The sequence below is a fragment of the Tachypleus tridentatus genome, chromosome 13 (assembly GCF_004210375.1).
Source record: "Tachypleus tridentatus isolate NWPU-2018 chromosome 13, ASM421037v1, whole genome shotgun sequence".
NCBI classification, from domain to species: Eukaryota; Metazoa; Arthropoda; class Merostomata; order Xiphosura; family Limulidae; genus Tachypleus; species Tachypleus tridentatus.
The window spans coordinates 201512221-201535775 of NC_134837.1; the positions used below are offsets into that span (position 1 = coordinate 201512221).

Below are 23555 nucleotides of genomic sequence, written 5' to 3' on the forward strand. Positions count from 1 at the left end.
TTCAGTAAATAGTTAACTATATTTTTAATTTTATATATGATCTTCTATTATGAGTTGTGGAGTTCTTTTGTAATCACTGCAATGTTCTTTGAATTTCACACTATACACTATCTGTCTGGTAGGTTGTTATTTAACTATAACATATATTTGTTTCTGTAATATCAGTTTTTTTCTCGTTATTTCAAGGTGGTGAAGAAGTGCTTATAGAGTACTTTTGATAAATCTTCACCCTTTAGTCCTAGTGCAAAGGTTGGTCCTTGGACTTTTGTATAATTGGACTTTGCATGATAAAAACCATCTTGTTTGTGAGATAGCTATGGCTTGTGAGGGAAGTGACCCATTTAGTTTCGATCATTTTATGTATGTTGAAGTACTCAGCTATGAAATGAACATCATGTTATATATTCATAGTTTGACAAACAAGTTTAAATCAACAGTGTACTAGAAATAGTAAATAGGTCACTTTAAATGATAAAGGTTAAAAGTTCAGAGAGAAATGTACTGATAGACATTAATTAGCAGTTTTGAATTACATTCTTAGGACTGAGAAAAGAGGTGTTTATCTGGGTGTTCTGAACCCAGTGGAAGGGTGATAATACCTCATGAAGTTAAAATATTATACATTATACAATTGTATGTCTGACAAGATTGTCTAAGTAAATATGTTTGTGTATTTAAAAAAAATGTATTATAGTTTTAAATGTATTTTCTTGTGTATCAAACAGTACGTTTGACTAATATTTCTGAAATAATGTTGATTTGTAAAGTGCAGAAGGATATTTTTACTTTATTTATCTTCCCATAAATTTGTGGTGTATAAACTTTTTGGTGCACTCTCTCCTGGAGGGTGCATGACTGGCTACAGGAACATAAAAATTATATTTGAAAGTACTAGTATAAAAATAATGAAATTTTAAAAATGGCTGTATATATGGTTTGTATCTGTGACAATAATGTCATTAGATTCAGTGTTTTGTTTAGTGTTAACGGTTTTTGTTAATCCTGTTAATTATAATTAGTAGTATTTTATTTTTAATAGCCAGCCTTTATATGAACTTTACAAAAATGCCTCTGATTGAACAATCCTTGAGTTTATTTCCACTAATATATTAGTCATGCATGCAGCATGCCATTAAAAGTTACATGTGGCTTGTGTACTAGAAATAAATCCCGCATATTTGAAGACAGTAAATGTTTAAGTAAAGATATTTCAGCATAGTCATCACTGACTTGTACTAATGTTGGAACATACAGACACATACATAGCATTTCTGTAATAGGTTTAGTGAAAGCAGGGTATTCTTTGTTTCCTTACTTCTATTTGTAATGATTAATTTATGTGCCAAAAAAAAGTATGAGTCTTAATTAATAAAGTCAAATCTTATAAATTATTGTACAATAATGAAATTTAATTAAACCAGTAGTCATGTTTTGTGTTGCCAGTTTACATAAAATCATGACAAACAGATTTTGTTTTAATGGCAATTCCTTCCTAATGTAAATTTCTTTAAAAACATTTAGAAATGGTTTTGTTGTTGTAAAAGGCTTTTATACAGAAACTGTAAGCTGAAACATAAGTAAAACATTTTTCTTTGGTGCTAATTATTTAATTTTTGAAATAATTATGAATTTCAGTGTTTCTTACAAACTTAATGATAGTCCAGAAATGAAATAAACTTATGTTAACATACTTGATGATCAGAAACCCACTTGAAGTAAAAATGTACCTTAGAATGGCTGGTATAGATATTAACATTTTTAGTAATAATTCAGAGAAAGTTTTCAACCTTTGTAGGTCCTCTGCTTTATTAATAAAAGTATTAATTTCCCTACCAGCCATTCTGAGATGCAGATGTTAACATAGTTGCAAACACATTTATACCATATTTATGTAAATTTATGCAGGGATTGTCTATAAAAGCCAAAAAGGCTAAGTTTGTAAGGGAAATTACATATGTTTCTTAACTTTGTAGATAATTGAAATATTTGTTTTTTATAATGACTAATAGCATACTTTTAAAAAATGTTTGTACAACTCTTTAATATCATTTTTTTTTTGTAGGGAGATGATCATGTCAGAAGGTCACGTCTGTGTCATGATGGAGAGTGGATCAGTTGTTTACATAAAGATGTCAAAACTCTATACGATATCCTCTATCGAGGACTTAAAGTATCAGGTAGGGATTCTTAACAACATATGTAGTTACTAGTGAATGAAAGTCATTTGATAAAAGATGTCATTTTTTGTTTGCTCTGACATTTGTTGTGTAGAAATGTTTACTTTTATCTGTGGTAACACACTTGTTTTTTACATTTATTCCATGTATGAACAAATATATTTATAAACAATATTCAAAGTATTGCTACTTGGTACGTAGTTTTTGATGTGAAAGGTGTAGTTTTCACCTGTTTAGTGACTTTCTCTAGCTTCCTGTATTTTGTTACACAGAGGACTGTTAGTTTTGACAGTGGTTCCCTAGAACAGAAATGCTTGCTGTGTCATGTTAGTTGTAATACTTTTTCTGCTCTAGAGGGCACAGATGTGTGAAAGTGGAACCTGAGCAAATGTTACTGAATAGTGTGTTAAAATAAATATAAAGTAAGCTGTTTCAGTAACAAAATTTTTACATTTCAACACAATTCACTGCTAGTTAGTTAGCACTGACATTTGGTGATCTTTCTTAAGAATTATTTGTTCATTGGTGATTGAGAAGGCAGCCATTGGAATATATGTGAAGTTATCAAAGAATGCTTTAAGTTTATTAAAGTTATATTAGATGTGTAATGAAGCATTAGGAAAGCCCCCACAGATTTGTTTTTATAGTTATTAGTTTTAGCAACAACATATAACACTTCCAAGATAATTAATGGAGAACATAAAAAATTTTTTTCCTCATGTTGATTATTTTGACTGTTTCTCATTTCTTCAGTTGTAAAGAATTAAATACATGCATTCCACTTATTAGGTTTTCATATCCTCACTAGTAATTTGGTTAGTTGTAATTTTTGTATATTTTTTGCCAGGGGACCATTTATAACCAATAGTCAACTAAGAGAAATCCACAAAATATTTTTAACTTCTAAAATTATTTTGAAAATAGGGAAAAACTGAAAGGTATTAAATAGTATTCTCCTGTTGGTAGTGTTTTTGAAGAAAAACACTTTGTAGTGTTGACCAAATAATAATAAGTGTACTTTCAGTTTTTGCTTAACACCCTAACAGTGGTTGTTTGAATGAAATTGTAATAGCCCAATACATTATACAGTTTACACTCTTTATGTCCCCATTTCTTTCAGCAGCAGAACTAAATGTATTTGTTTGCCTGTGAGTTTTTTGTTCTGATCAGATGGACAAGATATCTCATGATTGGATGAATATATTTTGTCTACTCATATAACAGATATTACAACAAAAGTTCTATGCCTGATAACTTTTGAAGGTCAAAGACTTTGGTAGATAGAAATCTTTCCCAACCTTATGTATATGATATTTATACAACAGGTACTACATAGAACATTTTAGATATGATTAATTTACAAAGGTCACAATTATTTAACAGATTTGTTTTCTTGTGCAAAAATGCCTTTATCTTGTATAACATTGTATATCTTAATATACAATGTTACACAAAATTTGATAGACTTTTAGTAAAGATTGCATGTATTTTGTATACAAAAAATCAGATTTTTTAATGAAATATTTTTGCTAAAGATTTGTTTGTGAAAATAGAGCCTGTTTTGTTACTAGTCTGAGTGTGAAGTGATTTCATGTTATGGTTAAAAACATTTTTCTTCTCTCAGAAATCTCAGACATTATTTCTGTAATCTCTAAAATCTGTTTATTACATTTCAAGTGTTTGTTTTCAGTTAGGCTTTATATTCTATGTTATTTTTTTTATACCCTGTGTGGGGTCTGTCAATTGACCAACCTTGTTACCATCATAAAACATTAGGAAATAAATATAAATTGTTTTTTTCATGTTGAAATGACTATATATTATAGCATGAAAATACAAGTGCTTAGTCTAGGTAGATTAAGACTAATAACACTATATATTTATTATTTTTTATTATATTGACCTTCTAGTTATGCCTAGTTAACATTACGTAACATTCATTGACGTGATGCACACACACCTGTGTTGCATATCTAGTAATATAAAACTGATATTTAGTGTTCACTGTCTTGGCTGTGTTTTAGTGTAGTAGCATTTTGTAACATACAATCACATTTCAGTTATTATACATTGTATATGCATATATAGATTATTACTATTTAGAAATAAATTATTAAACTTATTTTTCTTAACATACAGAATAATAAATCAAGAAGTAAACCAAACAATTATTTCTTCTTGCTGTGACCTTTGAATTTGGTTGTTGCTGGACATTGGTTTCTAAGCCTTTTAAAATTTTACATGTGGAGGATATCAAACAAAATTTGTTTAGGTTTTATATACACAGTTGAATAACCAAAAAATCATAAATAACTATACTGATATCATAGAATTACACTATAATTTATTAAACTTAGTAACTGAGAAGTATTTAGATATAAAAAATATGTATCTTCGAGTAGACTAAAGGCACAACCTACTTCCTTGAAATCTTGGAGCAGAAGAATGTGGTAGCCTTTTTTGGAGATTAAAATGGCTGAAAAAAAACACTGGAGAAATTCTAAACTGTTGATTGGTTATTCATATGTCATACATTGAAGTAAGTGTATATATGGACCATTTTCAAAAATGGAAAGAGATGAATGGGGCCATCATGTTTGATTTCTTACATAAGCCATATGTCAGCAGAATTAAAAGATATGAGGTTCTTATTTTACATTCTAGCTTATTGGTATCAGTCATTTGAGTTCTTAATTTGTACAAAACTATAGACTTAGTATTTTGATATTGCAAACAATTTTAAAAATCTATATTTTGATGTGTTCTTTTAATATTTACTTTTTAAATTAAGAAATTAACTCATATCTTTAAGGTTGACAACAAGTAGAACTGATAAAAAGAAGTAAGGAAATATATAGTATGTTACGGTGTCTGAAATGCATTACTCTCTTTGAATGTTTTACAAAATTTTAAAAATATGCATTATTAATGTAATATGAACTATAAATTGAAAATATAGATGCTTGTGTGTAATTTGTACAAATATTACACGTGTGGCTTTGAACTTAGTTTAAAAGATTACAGAAATACAAGCGTCCAGTCATACTGAATGAACAGAATCATGTTTTATTGATATTTCTACAATGTATCTAGATGATGGACTTTGTATGGGATGGAGAAAATCCAGAGAAGAAGGATACAGGTGGACCACCTACAGTGAGGTTAGTAACGTGATAATAAATTTAATTCAAGTGGAAGTTCTTTTTCATAGGTTATAAAATTATACACAATATACTTTAAAACCTGTTATGTGATGTTTCTCCACAATACTCTGTGACTTCTAAGTTTAATATTTCTTAACTCTTTCGACCCAAGTATCTTTTACTGCATCTGAAACAAGGTTTAAGTGTCTGATATTTAAAATGTTTTTGTTTATGTTATACAAATCAATATGGCATAATAATTTAACTAACAATCCAACTGTTAATAGAACAAGTTTTAAATTCTTAATTCTCTGATGGGATATTTTAAAAAATCCTAAACTTTTGCTAGTGTTACATATTAACACATTTTTTTGCATCTTCTATATTTTATCCACTAACCCTTCAAAATGTAAAAAAAATAACATAAATTGCTCCAAAAAGCCTTCAATTATGTTTGGTTACAGAGCTATCAAATAGAAAATCTCACCATTTCTGGCACATACCCCTGTCACATCCTGTGTTTTCAGGATTTGGTAGTACTTTTCTTTTATGTTTAATTACATATTACATATAACCAATAAAAAGTCAAGGTTTTCAACTATCAAATTACATATTTTATTACATTATAGTTAAAATAGATAAGCATCAACTTCACTTATAATACAGATTTGTTTCCCACAGGAATCACAATGGCTCATTTGCACAAATTTTTAACAGCTCTTGCTGCATAGTTAGAAAACTAGACAAGTTTTGAGAGTTAGGGGAAATTTTCTGCTTTTTGTATGTTATTAGTCTATGTTCTTTTGTGCATTATTTAATTAAATAAACATTTTAATTCACTGCTACCATTAGTATACAATATGTAGGCTTAAGTGTTCTCAACAATTGACAGCAAGAAAAAAGTTGTTTTTTTTCCATTGAAATTATAGTTCATCTGTTATTTTCTCTACCCTATCTCATAACAAAATCTGTTAATTTTGGTCTAACTAGTATACCACCAAAAATATTGAAATAAATCTAATTTACCCTTTTTTTCCTTCATATAATGAATTCAAATTGTAACAGGAACCTAGTTACTTAGGGTAAACAAACATAGGTAACTCGGAGATTGTAACAGTATACACCTACTTTTAATTAAATTTTATTCTTTTATTGCTCTTTGAACTGTGTGTAACTAATATCTGTATTATAATAAGTTGTAAATCTGTTTACAGTGTGCAGCTTATGTTACACTAACAAATTACTTCACCCATAACTACTACAGCTGCTAGCATGTGTGCCTTATGAATAATTTTTATTATAATATTATTTATTTTACCTAAACTAGTCTTAACTGACCTAAGAGGATTCCTATTATTACAAATTAGTTACCTTTATAATTATGCATGAAGAATAAACATGGAAAACAAGAAATAAAATACTTAACCAATTGTTTTCTTTTTTGCTCTGTATATTATTAAAGAAAGTTAACCATTATTTTTTGTACTTATGATAGTAATGCACGTAAGGATTTTAATTAATTAATGCACCAAATAAATATAGACTAGTAACTCAAAAGTAGACAAATTCCCTTATCTCTCAAAATTTTTCTGGTTTTCTAACTGTGCAACAAGAGTTGTTACAGGTTCATCCACTGTAGCTGTTAACTTTCTCATGGGAACAATGTTGGTACTCTGAGTGAAATTGATGTTTGACCATTTAAAACAAAATGCTTTTACAGTGTTATCATGTGATATATGAAAACCTTGACTTTCTATTTGTTATAGTTAATGCATAATAAAGTGTAAGAGAGAACTATTAATGAATCATGAAAGAGAGGGTGGGGTAGGAGGGGTCTGATTTTTTTTATTCAATAGCCAAACAAAATTGAAAACTATAAAAAATATGCCTTGCCTGAGAAAAGACAATTTTATAGAGTAATTTAGATCAAATTTTGTATTCCTTTTCAGCTGGTTTTGGATAGAATGGAAACATGACATGCTAAAAGAAAATGTGTCATGCTAAGGAAAATTCAGGATTTAAAAAATTTCCTTGTAGAATTAAGAACTCAAAACTTTTATATTATTAAAAGGTGGATTATTATCTAAGATTTTATGCTATTCTAATTGGTATAACACAAAAAGTAGTTTTATAAAGTTTTGTATATAAGGCACTAAAACCTTGTATTGTGTGCAGTAAAGGATACTTCTGGTGTTAGAGTCAACTGTAATTTTGATTAATTATTAGTTATGCATGACATTAATGGATGTAATTCATGCTTTTTGATAATCGAGTTAATTGGCCTGCTCTAACAAAAATCATTCAAGTTGAAGTTGACTGGATATATAAAATGGAGCTCTCTCCTGACCAGTAAAAAAATGATAAAAAATTATAAAAGAAAAACAAAATATTTCTAACATTATGAGTTTTGGCTTAAATGGACTGTGCTAATTCTTTCTAGAATCAAATGTTATTTTGGGTTCTATGCTGTTGGAGACCCTACTGTAGGTGAAATGTCTTACAGGGAGGAACAGTTCTTTAAAGTCAAAACTGGTGCTATGTTTACAATTTTGTAAATTTGAAACATGGAAAGTTTATGGAAAAATAAAACAAATTATGTAAAGTTTTTAAATTTAAAACTATTTAGTAAATTTGTCTTACAGTTATAATACATTGACTGTGAGAAGGTAAAAGTCAAGGGATATCATTGACACTTTCTGTATTCTGAAGATGGCTTGTTTGTGTATTAAAACTTTAAATAAAGTACAGAACAACATTTTTAACCTTCTCAGGTGATCTGTACTTAATTTTAATTAAAGTTTTAATACCCATACCAGCTGTCTTGAGAATACATTTTTACTTCAAGTGGGTTTCTCATCATCATGAGTTGACACTTTCTGTTCTTGACCTTAAAATTAGTTACTGATTTACCTCTTTTTATGTGAATTCTAATTAAAAGGCACTAAATGTATGCATACCTTTTTCTTTCAAATGCATTTAATTGCTGTTTTCAATGTGAAGAATGTATAGAATTAAATCTCAAGATTTATATTTAGAACCAAATCATTGTGAATAAACATTGGCAGTGTTAGACTTTTAGTTTGTTTAACACGTGTGTGTGTGTGTGAACACAAGATAGTTTAAATGAAGTTCTGAAAGTTTGACAAATAGGTGTTTTTTGTTGTACATTTCAGTGTTTTTGTTATTACAATTATTTATATTAATTTGAAACCAGATTTACTGGTATTATTAGTAAAAAAAATTATTTTAAATCATCCACAGTACTACCTTTCTTTTCCTTTTTTTAAGAGTAAAATTTCAACTCTAATTTCTGATTACTGAATTTGAAATGAAGAAATGTTCAACCTAAAAAGGTGTGTGGGGAAATATTTGTATTATTTTGCAACACTTCTGTAGAAGTGCACATTATATTGGGTTTATAATTAGATGCTAATTGCATAATGTTTTCCACTTCAGAATACATTGCTTGCATTCTGCAAATGGTTGGTATGGGTATTAAAACTAATTATAATAAAGTAGAGAACAATGTTTTGACCGTCTTAGGTCATTGTTTGTTCTTCTAGAAGGACTAATTGCGATAGATAAAGGAGTATAATGTTTTTAAGAGGCGTGTGAAGTCGCATAGTTTAAAAGGCAAGTGTTTCTTATGTCAATGAAAAATTAACAACTATTTTGGTATGTTACTTTAGGTACTACAGAGATGTAGGATGCTTGCTTCAGGACTTGTACATTTTGGTGCAAAGCCTGGTCCTTCAACTTGTATTGGTATATATGCACAGAATTCTGTTGAGGTAAGAAAAATTTGAAAGTATGCTACTGATTTAGTTGTTCTTCTAACACTTATGTTTTTATTGTTACTGTAAGATGTTAATGCTTCAATTTACAGCTTGAGGAAATGAAAATTGTAACCATCATATGGTTAACATATTTGCAATAACACTTCATTAATAGTATTGGAGTGATGTTGTGGTAATCACAGTCTACAAGGATGAGGAATACTTGTTAACATATGTGATATTATTGTCAGCTTTTGAAAATTGTGGTATACTAATGCTATTCTTATATAGAGTACAAAAATGTTTGCTAGGGAGAAATAATTGGGAGAGCACTTTCACTCTCTTAAATGTTCGTTTATGTTATTTAATTTATTCGGCCAGGCTGTATCAGAGAGCTGAAAATAATTGTTTTAAATCTGTTGATGTTTTTAAGATAATCATACTCTAATAAAAGATTGATTGGTTACAGAATAGTTAATGTTAAGCATGAAATACATAAAATGTATCTTGTACACAGTGGTAATTTAACCTTTTCTGGACTCTATAAGTACAGTTTACATGTCTGAATTTTTTTGTTTTTCTCAGAGGAAATATTAACTTCCGAGTTTAACTCTCTTAAAACTGGCTAAGTAGAATTGGCTGGGCCCATGATAACTTTGTGCTTCTTTAACATTGTTATAATTTTGATACTGCCAACTTTTAATCTAGTGCGTATATCTTCACAAAACTGAGTCTCGGAAAACATTACAAGTCTTTCGTATACAAAATATGAGATATTTAATGAAGTAATTTTAAAAAATTTGTCCGTAGATGAATCAAATCTTTTTTTGTCCCCTCTAAGGGACTTTTATGTTAAGTTCAAAATTTACATTTTCTTTTCAGAAATCTCAAATTTCTCATGCAATCTTTATAACCTCCGAAATACATTTCAGACATCAAATTTTATATTGTATCTATTATTTTCTCTCCCTGCCTCTATACAAGGTTTATCAGTTTGACCAATCTCTACTCACTAAAAAAGAAATCGATATAAATCTAAATTACCTTTTTTGTTTCTTTCTAGAATGACTTGAAATTGTAACATGACACATGCCTAATCAGATTTACTGTGCATCAAATCTTTATTGGTTTTCTTTCTTTCTTTTTTTTCTTCTTCTCCTCCCCAAGTTGCATATGGCATCACCTGATATTTCTCTGGTGAAGACAGTATTAGTATTTTAAGGTCAGTATTTTCCATAAACACAGGAACATTTCTGTTGACCATGCAAGTGTTAAGGAACTGATAGAACTAACTAACTATTTCCATAGAGTAAACAAAACATGAATACACATAACAAGAGAAAACCATCTTGTATCAAAGATTACTTTTGTGTTGAATCCATTCTACTATAAAAACAAACCAACAACTAAATAATAACTTCTAACCTGGCTGACACTATAGTTTATTCAGTTTTTTTGTACATACATGCATATTAAAGTGTGTTGTTTCATCAACTTGGGTATCTTTATTAGTTTTAAGCCATAAATCCAATAATATCTCGCAAATTTTCTTCCAGCATAAGAGAACTTTGTTTGTTATAACTATGATGAAAATCAGTGTTTATAATAATGTATGTGTTACATGTTGCCCTGGGAATGCTTTACTAAGACATTATTGTATCTAGTTTAAGTACACTTTAACATTCTTCTTACAGTGGGTTCTGTGTGAACAAGCTTGCTACCACCAGACCATGGTAATCGTACCTCTCTATGATACTTTAGGATTATATGCACGTACTTTCATCATCAACCAAGGTAATGTTCATGGTGTCAGATTCTCATTGTTTAAATAAATTATCTCAGTTTGTTAATAGAGTTTTAACCTTCTTATCTCTCTCTCTCTGAAATTTGTAACATAATTTGATTTGTTGTGAGTCATATCATAGTTTTTATGTATGGTTGTTTAATATATTTACATTTCAATTCTTATGTGTGGTTCTGTAGTATACTTATATTTCAATTGTTATTTGTATGGTTCTGTAGTATATTTATATTTTAGTTATGTGTGTGGTTCTGTAGTATATTTACATTTCACTTCATATGTGTGGTTTTGTAGTATATCTACATTTCACTTCTTATGTGTACTTCTATAGTTTATTTATATTTCATTTCTCAAATATCAGTCAAATTTATGGCTGGAAGTTCATGATGAACATGAACCATAACTATTTTTCTTTTGTGTTGAAATGTTTATGTTTTACTGTGTTCAAGTAGAACTAATGGTGTGAATGATAATAGAATTATATCAACACGTATACTTCCAAATGTTAATCTGTTAGATACTCAGCATAAAAATATGTAATGGGCAAGGTTTTACTGACACGCTTAGATAAATACTGATGTGAGTAAAGTTTTAAACCAGTTATGTTACCCGTGGTACAAAGATATGTAGTATATCACAGGAAACAGAATTTTCTTGGAAGCATAATCTGGTCAGTTTACATTTTTGACAGAGATGTGGACATCCAGGTTTTGTATACTTTGAGTAACAACCCAGTACAGTTACTGGTGTTTTTGTTTTTTGTCTTCTATGTTTACTTTTGCACATAGTGAATATTCCCAGTTGTTATGTTTTTATAAAGTATTTTTTTACAGCAGCTCTAAAGTGGCATGTAAAAACAGCAATTGAAAGATAGTCATGGTTTGTTGTGAGTGTATATGTTTTCCATTGGTTATTCAGTGTTAAAAACTTCCTAATACCCCCACCCTTCAAAAAAAAAAAAAGAGGGGAGAGGGATCTGTGTGCTCGGAAAGTTCTGAAGAGACAGTCACTGAAGGTATTACTTACAGACCCAGTACTGAAGATGAGAACATCATCATGAAATGTAACCAATGTTGTTGTTTTACATAAGCATATGAGGAAATATCACAAAGTACATTGTTTTAAAAATAATGTAGGGAAAAAATAAAATCCCATTGGTCCCACAGTGCATTAGCATGTTCACAGATATATATTCATGATTCTCGATAAACTGGAATCACAAGTATTTGAAACGGGGATTTCCTAGTTTGTTCATAAGTATAACCTTACACGGGTACATTCATACACAGAAATGTTGGTGTATGCCAATGAAGTAAAAGAAATCCCTAATTTTAGTGTTCTGACGCTTCTACTGACCAAATAATTGCTTATACCAATTATGTTAATATGATACAGCTATTCTGTACCTTATAAACTGGATTGATACAGTAGCAGAGTTCATGGTTTTCTGTCTGTTTAGAAACCTTAGTCATGTAACTGTCTATAAAATGAGAGAGGTATTAGACTGATGAGCTGTTAGATGACTTGTTAATTGGTCCCATTTAATTAGTCTGTATGTACAAACTTTAACTGGCTTATTAAGCAACTTATTTGAAAGTGATTGTGAGCTGGTACTTGTTGCACCTCTGAAGACAGACTAATCGGATGTTAGCTTGGTTATTAGGTCAAAGGATTCTTGCTTATTACATAATGTTTGTTTTAAAGATCCCAAAGTCATCTTACCTTCAGAATTTGACACCCAATGAGTTTTATCCCTCTTTCTGAGATCTTGTGGTTCTTGTTGGGAGAATGGATGATACTTCTGGTGTTCTATATTATTGGTTATTTTGTGATACTTCTTTGATCTTATTAACACACAAAATCTGCAGAACTTAAACTGATGAATCATTTTTTTAGTTTTGAGAAAAAATATTTTGTATAACAAACTGCAATTTTAAAAATAAATTTTAACATATCAAATGCTAAACATGTAATTCTTAACTTTTAAGTGGCCAAATACATGTCTAGAAGATTTTTCACCATTTATTTTTACAGCCGAGATTAATACTATCATCTGCGACACAGAAGAAAAGGTTATCACATTATTAAATGAATCGTCAAAAACTACTACATTAAAACAGATTATAGTATTTCACCCTGTGTCTGAGGATGCCAAAAGAAGAGCTAAAAACTCTGGTGTTCAGCTCTTACTGTTGAAAGATGTGGAGGTAATCTTTTAATAATTTTATTTTATTTCTGTCAGCTTATTTTGAAGACAGTTTTTAGCCTTTTGCAGATTTCTTTATTTTAATGTTTTGAACTGAAATGGTAAAAGCAGTTTAATAACTGGTGTAAAATTTAGATAGTATACTGTTTGGGTATTGTTAAATGATATCCTACTTTTCATTCAATTTTTTACTCATGAAGACTTGAATTTTTTTTTATTCTGAACAATTTCTAGTGAAACATAATAACATAATCTTATTAATTTTGAACCTTTTATAAATCAGTTGAGAAATTCAAAGAATACTAATGCCAGATAATATTTACCCAATAAGGCTAAAGATTGGAATATATGTGAAACTACTTGTTACTATTTTGTCGTAAATGTTTGAATAGGGAGAAAGAACCAGAGGTCTGGAAGTTGGCTAACGTTACTTTGCCTTTAGAGGCTAAACATTGTCTTAATAATTATAGGCATGTCAACCTTACTTCATTGGTGAGAAAAGTTTTGAGTCTGATAAAGTCTTCACAAAGTCGTATAACAATGTGGATAGTCAACGTATTTTCATGAGGGAAAGATATAAACTTAATAATCTTTTTACGTTTTTGGAGAGAGCAGGGCTTAGATAGACAAGGATACAGGTGTGAATTTATTTGGATTTTCAGAAAGTATTTGATAAAATGTGATGTAAAAGGCTTGTAAGGTACAGGTTCATTGGATATAAAAATGGCTAAATGGAAGAAAGCAGAGGATTGTTACAAATGGAATTTAGTCAGAATGGCTTGATGTCAAAGTGAGGTACCTCAGGGCTCAATATTAGGACCTTTATTCTTTTTTGATTTACATCAGTGACCTGGATGAAGGAGTAATTTGTTGATGATATTAAGGTCCAGTGGTGACGGCTGTGAAGAGAATGCTTCTGCTTTACCAAAAAAAGTTAGATCATTACTGAGTTGAGCAGATAACTTTTTATTCTGATAAATCCAAGGTAATGCATGTGAGATATCATGATTTTAATTCAAGTATTATTCTGATGGGAATATCCTTTATATTGTTTTAGAAGAAAAGGTTTTGGTGTAATAGTTGATCAGTCTCTTAATCCATCCAAGCAGTGAGCCATTGCTACTAGTAGGGAAAATACTATTTTAGGTTGTATCTAGAAAAAATATTGAATACAAATCTAAAGAGGTTATAATTTCATTGTATTTGTGACCGGTTAGGCCACCTTTGGAATATCGTGTTCAGTTTCGGGCTTCTTTAGGAAGGACATTGAATTATTGGAAAAAAACTTTAGAGGAGGGCTACTAGTATGCTACCTGGGATGGAAAAATTGTCATACAAGGAGAGGTCAAGATCACTGAACATGTTTTCTTTTGAAAAAGAAGTAAAGACTCTGGCTGAGGTGTTTAAAGGAATTGATATTGTTGATGAGGTGTTCAAAAGAAATTGATATTGTTCATGAGCTGCTCTGACTGAGGTGTTTAAAGGAATTGATATTGTTGATGAGGTGTTCAAAAGAAATTGATATTGTTCATGAGCTGCTCTGACTGAGGTGTTTAAAGGAATTGATATTGTTGATGAGGGGCTCTAGCTGAGGTGTTTAAAAGAATTGATATTGTTGTTGAGGTGCTTAAAAGAAATTGATATTGTTGATGCATCAGGTTTTTTTTCATAATTAGTGAACATAATAGGACAAGGGGACACAAATATAAGTGTTGACAGAGTAGCAGTCATCACTGTCTTAGACAACTTTATTTTTCTAACACACTGGGGGCCTGACATGTCCATTTGGTTAGGGAGCTTGACTCGCAATCTAAGGATCATGGGCTTAAATCCCTGTCACACCAAGCACACTCTCCCTTTCAGCCATGGGGATGTTATAAAGCAATTGTCAATCCCATTATTCTTAGGTAAAAGAGTAGCCCAAGAGTTAGCAGTGGGTGGTGATGATTAGCTGCCTTCTCTCTAGTCTTACACTGCTAAATTATCGAGGGCTAGCGTAGATAGCTCTCATGTATCTTTGGGCAAAATTGAAAAAGAAACAAACACAGTGATTGATCCTGCCTTCAGGTGTGGTGGATGCTGTACATTTAAGGGAGTTTGAGAGAAATCTGGATGAATATTTGAGTAAAAGTTTTTTTATATACATATAGTGTTGTGGATGGGATGATCTAGATGCAGAACCAAGTCCCCTGTTGTTTATAAATTTTATGTTAGAATTTAGAGCATTAGTTTGATATTCATACATTAACAGTTGTTTTGTTCTTGCAGGAAGCTGGCAAGGACAACTCAGTTGAATCAAATGTGAGTTTAAATAGTTTATAATTCCTTACTGGTGTTAAACGTAAAAGAGCACTTCAGTGTTTTAGATATATGAAAGTTCTTGTAGTTATCATTCTGAACAACAGTGTTCTAGCTGACCTTCCTAAGTATATAAAATTGTCATTACTAAACTGATCTTTTTGGTCTGAATACTGTAGTCTCTTAGTCAGTATTTGTAAATGAATAAAAGTTAGTTTTGTTATAAAACTGGTCTTTTATTATAACTGCTAGCCTCCCAAACCAACCGATTTGGCAATTGTGTGTTATACTAGTGGAACTACTGGAAATCCAAAGGGTGTGATGCTAACCCATGGTCAAATCGTGGCAAATGTGTCAGCTGTTTTTCACCAGTTAGTGAGTACTTTCTTGTGGTTAATTTGCAGAATTGGTAGTTTAACTTGCATACTACAATATAAATCATTAAAAACTGTTTGTTATGTTGCCATATATGTTAACCTTAGATGGGTAATTGACAGATTGCATTTTAATATTTATTTCTATTTGTTCTGCTGGTGGCATGGACACCAACAGTTCATTTAATAAAGTTTTTATTATAAAGAGAGAAAGATAATGGATGTGAAGAGAAATTGAAAATAAACTAGCTGGAAAGAGCTGTTGAGGCTTTACAGATTTATTAAAGACAGAAGAATCACTGGCTTGTTCTCATCAGTGTTTCATAAAAAATTCACTGAATTACTACAGTTTGATATATTAATTGTGATGGAGTGAATATTGGGATAAAGGTTTTTATATTTTATATGATAGGGGGAACAAGCACCAAACTCGAGTGACATAATGCTTTCCTTTCTTCCTCTGGCTCACATGTTTGAAAGATGTTGTGAGGTTTGTAAATAAAGTTTTTATAAAATAACGTCTGAACTGAACTTTCCATGATGTACTTCACTGTAGATAGTTCCATTTAGAAAATAGTTAACGTCTTTATTTTTAACTTTTAACTGTAAAAATTTATGTGGTATTTGCTCTAAGCTTTATTAATTACAAACAACATTATAAAAATTGATATAATTTTGATATTATGTTAAGTAGGACTTGGATTAAAGACTAAATTAAGATTTTGTTATTAATATAAGGCTTTCTTGTTAAATGTTATGGGTTTTCTGTTTAAATATGTTTGTGTAGCATTTCCTATTACAGTTGCCTGTTTGTTTGTTGGTTTGGTCCAAGTACATTTCCATTCTCAACTTTCTTGACACCTGGTTTCTTAAATGAGCAATTCAGATGTTTCTTTTCCCCATGTGTATGTAATTTTCTTATACAAAAATAAAAGATATTTAAATACAGATTTAAATATTCAACTAAGACAATTCTTATTTTAGTGCTATCTTGTAGTAGTAGCTAGAATAACAAACTCCTTTGCTACACATGATATTGATATGTTTTTGTTATTTTTATTGTACATGTCTAGTTTAAAATGAGTTAAATATTCATTACCTTTATGGGTTTTAAGATGTCAAACCTGAGCTGGAGACCATATAAGGAACTTTTCACTGTTACAGCAGTGTTTAGTTGGAGATTGTACATAGGTCCTTCCAATGTTACAGCAATGTTTAGTTGGAGACCATATAAGGAACCTTTCACTGTTACAGCAGTGTTTAGTTGAAGATCATATAAAGAACTTTTCACTGTTACAGCAGTGTTTAGTTGGGGATCGTATAAAGATCCTTTTACTATTATAGCACTGTAAAAATGGTATGATAGTGGTGGGTTTCTGTATACTTTAATGTTGTTTCCAGTTATGTCTTTCACATGTTACTTGTGTGAAAATGTATCAATTTACATGTAAAGTATTTCATACCCAGCCATTCATGCTTACTTATTATTTTTGAACTTCAGTCAGTTGATTCACTTTTTATCAGACAGTAGATTTGTCTACTTTTGTATTAAAGTAGCTGATATTTCACCATATCCCAGTACAGTTAAATGCCATACTAAGAGGCAGTTTGATTGTATACCTACTTAGTGAACTGTTTACCATTAAGTGTTATCTAAACTCTGTTTTGTTTTTTCATTAATATTTAATACAAAATAATTCACTCTAGTTTTAATGTATACTTAATGAACTCTATCTTATTTACTGATGTATAAGCGACTGACATTATCTTAATTCAGAGTTTCTGGTTGTAATGTTTTTTCAGCTGTATAAGTTAAAGGTTTTAAGAGATAAAAATATAGTTAATGTCTTCTTTTTTTTTCTCAGAACTTGAAGTAAAGAAAACTTGTATTCAGTGAGAATAGCCTTAAGTAGATTGAAACCACTGTGTTTGTAACATGCCTCTGATATCTCATTAAGATTTTAGACTTTGTTACTTTAGGTTGGAATTTTTATTGGTGGAGGAAGAATTGGTTTCTACATGGGAGACATCAGAAAATTATCAGACGACATGGAAGCCTTAAAACCAACAGTTTTACCAGTTGTCCCTCGACTTCTTAACAGGATTTATGACAAGGTTAGATAAGTTTATTTAGTATAAAATGAAACAATAAATATTATAACTGAATATTCTACATGTATAAAGTTGGTAAGATGTTAATAATGATTAGTTTGTTGTACATCTACAGTATAACTATAAAACAATAAATATTATAACTGAATATTCTACATGTATAAAGTTGGTAAGATATTAATAATGATTAGTTTGTTGTACATCTACAGTATAACTATAAAACAATAAATATTATAACTGAATATTCTACATGTATAAAGTTGGTAAGATGTTAATAATGATTAGTTTGTTGTACATCTACAGTATAACTATAAAACAATAAATATTATAACTGAATATTCTACATGTATAAAGTTGGTAAGATGTTAATAATGATTAGTTTGTTGTACATCTACAGTATAACTATAAAACAATAAATATTATAACTGAATATTCTACATGTATAAAGTTGGTAAGATATTAATAATGATTAGTTTGTTGTACATCCACAGTATAACTATAAAACAATAAATATTATAACTGAATATTCTACATGTATAAAGTTGGTAAGATGTTAATAATGATTAGTTTGTTGTACATCTACAGTATAACTATAAAACAATAAATATTATAACTGAATATTCTACATGTATAAAGTTGGTAAGATATTAATAATGATTAGTTTGTTGTACATCTACAGTATAACTATAAAACAATAAATATTATAACTGAATATTCTACATGTATAAAGTTGGTAAGATGTTAATAATGATTAGTTTGTTGTACATCTACAGTATAACTATAAAACAATAAATATTATAACTGAATATTCTACATGTATAAAGTTGGTAAGATATTAATAATGATTAGTTTGTTGTACATCTACAGTATAACTATAAAACAATAAATATTATAACTGAATATTCTACATGTATAAAGTTGGTAAGATATTAATAATGATTAGTTTGTTGTACATCTACAGTATAACTATAAAACAATAAATATTATAACTGAATATTCTACATGTATAAAGTTGGTAAGATATTAATAATGATTAGTTTGTTGTACATCTACAGTATAACTATAAAACAATAAATATTATAACTGAATATTCTACATGTATAAAGTTGGTAAGATATTAATAATGATTAGTTTGTTGTACATCTACAGTATAACTATAAAACAATAAATATTATAACTGAATTTACTAGATGTATTTTAAAGTGTAACTGAAGGTTGGGACAGTAGAACTAACCAAAAGTAAGTTTTTAGTTCTTGGTAACTGTAAAACATTAGATGGACCACTGAAGAAGAAAGGTCCACCTTTTGAAAGCACTTGGGTATATGGTAACATTTTTGAGTTTAAGTAACACTGATATCATCCCCCTTATTTATAAAAAAGACAATTTTTTGTCTGTGATAACTTATTAAAGTTTTTAAAATTATCCTTTAAAATTCATAACTTATTTTTGAAAGTTCTGTAAAAGTCTATGAACATTATGAATTCTTTGTCAAAAGTAAGAAAGTTTTTTATATTTAACCCACATAATACCAACTTGTATATAAATACAATTTATTACCACTCTTCAGACATTGCAAAGAACAGGCTATGTTTTTACCAGTTATTATATAGTGTAAAAATAGACCACATGAATTAACTGAAATCACTCATGAAATGCATAGTGGACACTAGCAGTAATTGAAATAATTCCAAAGTTAGTAGTTTTTATCACTTGCATTACTAGAGAACTTAAGCAACAAAGTTATGAATCAAAAAGCAGTTGGTTCTGAGATTGTTTTGGAAAACGTGTTCAAAAGAAACCTTGTTGGTAATCATAGATTTAAATTGAAAATTATAGGTATTGTTAAGAAGAGATGTTTAACCTTGGTTTTTATTTAACATCTTGTTGTTATCACCCCATTCCATTGATTTGTAGCTTTTCTATAACAACTAAACAGAATTGGATATTTAAATAAAACTTAATATCTCCAGACTTTGAAGTTATTATATTTTTGTTTTATCAGGTTCAGTCTAGTGCAAATGACAGCAAGTTGAAACAGTGGCTACTTAATTTGGCAATTAGTAGAAAACAAGCAGAGATAAACAGGTAGGAGTTGCTTTCTGTTCTGGTAGTTTTTAATTGGTGAAGATTAAGGATTTTGATCAGTTAGTCATTGTTATTTGATTGACGTACTTTATCATTTATGGTTTATAGGCACATTTTACGACACAATAGTATATGGGACCACATAGTCTTTCGTCAAATTAGGAATGGTGTTGGTGGACAACTCCGATTAATGGTTATTGGTTCAGCTCCAGTTGATGCTAATGTACTTAATTTTGTGCGTTGTGCCCTAGGCTGTTTGGTAAGTAATACAATATATCTCTGCTTTAAATTTAGTTCATTTCTGTGTGCTCTAACAATAGATTTACTTTTAAATAAAAACCTGAAATGAACACATGATTTTGTATTTTTTATTTCAACTTGCATGAAGATTGAAAGTGTACATTTGTAAGAATTTAAGGTACTTTTATTTTAAATTGCACATTTAGAAGGTTTTTAGTACATACATGTATTTATTTTAGTAAAAAATACAGGTTTCTTTATTAGTGCAATTACAGAGAAAGTTTAGTACTAATGGAACATATATATTTTGTTTTAACAATGTTATTGAAACGTAGATCTCTTTAGTTAATGATAGTTTTGTGAAAACGTTTTATTAAATGTCTAAAAATATACATTTACACTTATTACATTATAATATCATGTCATATTATCTGGATGTATTTGAAAAGTCTAAGTTTTAGAAAAGTAAATTGTGTTCATGTTCAGTTTGAGAACTGTAATATTTAATTTTATTATTTCATCAAAATATAGATTTTAAAACTGTTTTGAACCCAACACTAATCAAGTATTTCATAGATAAGATTTATTGAGCAAATAGCTGTCTTATTTTGTTGTTAGAACATGGAAACTGATCATTGTTGTGCACATGTAACAAAAACTGTAAGGAGTTCAGCTTCTATGTTAACATTCTCTTGGTACTGTTTTCAAGTTATGACATTGTACTACGAAGGTGGGGGTAGGTTTAATACGTCATCATTGATTGTTTTGCACTGTAAATTCTTTCAGGTTGATTCTGTCTTTGTTGTACATGTTTAATCACTGAAGACAAGAGCATTCCATCTGAGATTACACTCTGATTTTCTGTATTAAAACAAACAAGAGATAAAACAAAATTTGGACTGATCTTCTGGAATTAAGAAATGTGTTTTTTAGGTCTATGATTACACTTTATTTTTAGAATTTTCTGCAAAACAAAACTAAAGTTTAGAAAGCTTTATGAGAAATGTTAATCCTTGGACTAATTCAAACTTTACTGTTACAATAAATCATTGTTATATTTATCAATACAGACCATTAAAACATACATTTATTTATTATACTCTGATTCAGGCTGTACTGATACAGCAAATCAGTGTTATATTTATCAATACAGACCATTAAAACATACATTTATTTATTATACTCTGATTCAGGCTGTACTGATACAGTAAATCATTGTTATATTCATTAATACACACTGTTAAAACATACATTTATTATACTCTGATTCAGGCTGTACTGATACAGTAAATCATTATTATACTCATTTATTCAGAATGTAAAGTGTTGAGAAAATGTTAAACTGATTTTGTAAATTATAGTTTTGTCTTCTTAGTATGCATACTCTAGTATTTATTTCTAGTGAAAAATAAAGATTCAGATAATGTTATAGTTTGATTTATCTACATTTGGCGTAATAGTTTAACTTTTTTTTCTTTGTGTTTGTATTCCTTGATATATGCAACAAAATAAGTCCTCTAGTTCCTAGCTGTTTCAGATCTTGGTAGGTCTGTAATAAAGAATATTTTCTTCTCATGTCTTTAATACCATGTGCATTTTGTCAAAAGACAAAAAAGCTGCTCTATCTAGAAAGCTGACTGTTACACATGTAAGAGGTTGTTGTTAGTAGTTTGGTGTATTAAGTTACATTGTATATATGGGCTTTAAATGTAGAAGTTGTGTATTGATGAAATGCACTTTTCTCATTCATGAGATAATGTATGTTTTTTTGCCAGTAAGTAACAATATTTATGCATGGTTTCAGATAGTAGAAGGGTATGGACAAACTGAATGTGTGGCTCCTTGCACTCTTACCTTGAATGGAGATGCAGTTGCAGGTAAAAGTTGTATACTTCTCTTGGATTAGTTATTTCCATGTTTACGTTATAGTGGTTACCAGACAGACTGTCAGAATGATACCTTCTCCTGGACTAGATATTTCCATGTTTAAGTTATAGTGGTTATGAGAGACTGTCAAAATGATACCTCTTCCTGGACTAGTTGTTTTCATGTTTAAATTATAATGGTTATAAGACAGACTGTACAAGACATATCCTGTTTGGTTACACCCTCTATATTAGGCATGGACAAACTTGCTTAATGTAAGAGCCACATACGATGAACTTCAGATGTTTGAGAGCCACAAGACATGAAGAAATATTACACACACGTTTTTATTGTGACATGTACATTTTGTTAGATAAATTTTATATAAATATTAAGAAATACATGTACCTAGTAATACTTATTGATGTATGTAGTTTTTAAACTGTTAATTTGTATTAGTTTCAATAATCAGAGTATACACACACACATACATATATATATCAAATGTTTTCAAAATCCCGGCTGATTATTGTTTTAATTATATTGAGCGTATTTAATATGTTAATGAACTACATAAACATCTAAGAAAAATATGCATTTCATTAACATTATATGAGACTGCCAAAAATAAAAATAAAAGGGGTAAAAACAGATATTTTTAATGATATTTATTTGTTTTAGTAAATATCTGGTCAAAAATATGTAAAACAATGAAATTAAAGATATTTTAATCAGATACCACTTTACAAAATTTTAGTCTTATCATAATATTTTTCTGACACAGACATTGATATAATTATCAGGCTGTTTACTGCTAGTAGAGGTCTTGTGAGTTTCCATCTTGGCTGTGAGTCGTTGAAATTCCAGCTGATTTGTTGTCAGAGCTGTACAAATTAGCTTTGTCAGGTGTTGATTTGTAAGGATTGTATGATGCTTCAACTTAAACTTCATTAAAGGGTACAGTGATTTATAGCAGTATTTTGTGCTTAAAATTGAGATGAGTTGCACACTGGTTTTCTTCAGTTCAGGATATTTTCTTTCTGGAACTTGTTTCCAGAAGTCAGTTGTACAATGGGATTTATGGATCATTTTCAGACCCAGGTTCTTCTGTAGTTGTGTTGCATTAGTTCCATTTCCACAGCAGATGATTCTGTAACCAGAGGTTCAAGAATTGGACAACTATCACTGATCACATCAACCATGAATGGATTTACAAGAAAGGGAAAGCAGGGCTTCAGCTTCTGCAAATCCCTAAAATCTGTCTAGGAAATTATCAAGCAGTCCTTGTAATATATCTTTGTATTCTTCCAGTTTGTGGTCTGTTTCAATATCAGGAAATGTATTTACTCTCCTTTTGAGATTTGGAAAGTAACTGAATTTTGTTGACAATATGTCTCTTTGAAAATGTCTTATTTTATTCTGAAAGCTGAAAATTGTCTGAGTAAGATCAGAAACAATCTTTTCTTTCCCCTGAA

At 29.6% G+C, this 23555-nt stretch overlaps 1 protein-coding gene across 2 annotated transcripts in view; it reads left to right on the forward strand.

Moving 5' to 3' along the window:
- Nucleotides 1-23555, forward strand: part of LOC143237068 (long-chain-fatty-acid--CoA ligase 1) — a 50816-nt gene that overhangs the window by 5191 nt on the left and 22070 nt on the right. For both annotated transcript variants that reach the window (XM_076475903.1, XM_076475905.1), the window contains exons 3-14: nt 2063-2177; nt 5271-5338; nt 9010-9111; nt 10791-10890; nt 12932-13104; nt 15372-15404; nt 15654-15776; nt 16188-16265; nt 17756-17890; nt 19892-19974; nt 20083-20233; nt 22019-22091. In XM_076475903.1, coding sequence (XP_076332018.1) covers nt 2063-2177; nt 5271-5338; nt 9010-9111; nt 10791-10890; nt 12932-13104; nt 15372-15404; nt 15654-15776; nt 16188-16265; nt 17756-17890; nt 19892-19974; nt 20083-20233; nt 22019-22091 — 1234 coding nt within the window. The remainder of the gene's footprint in view (nt 1-2062; nt 2178-5270; nt 5339-9009; nt 9112-10790; nt 10891-12931; nt 13105-15371; nt 15405-15653; nt 15777-16187; nt 16266-17755; nt 17891-19891; nt 19975-20082; nt 20234-22018; nt 22092-23555) is intronic.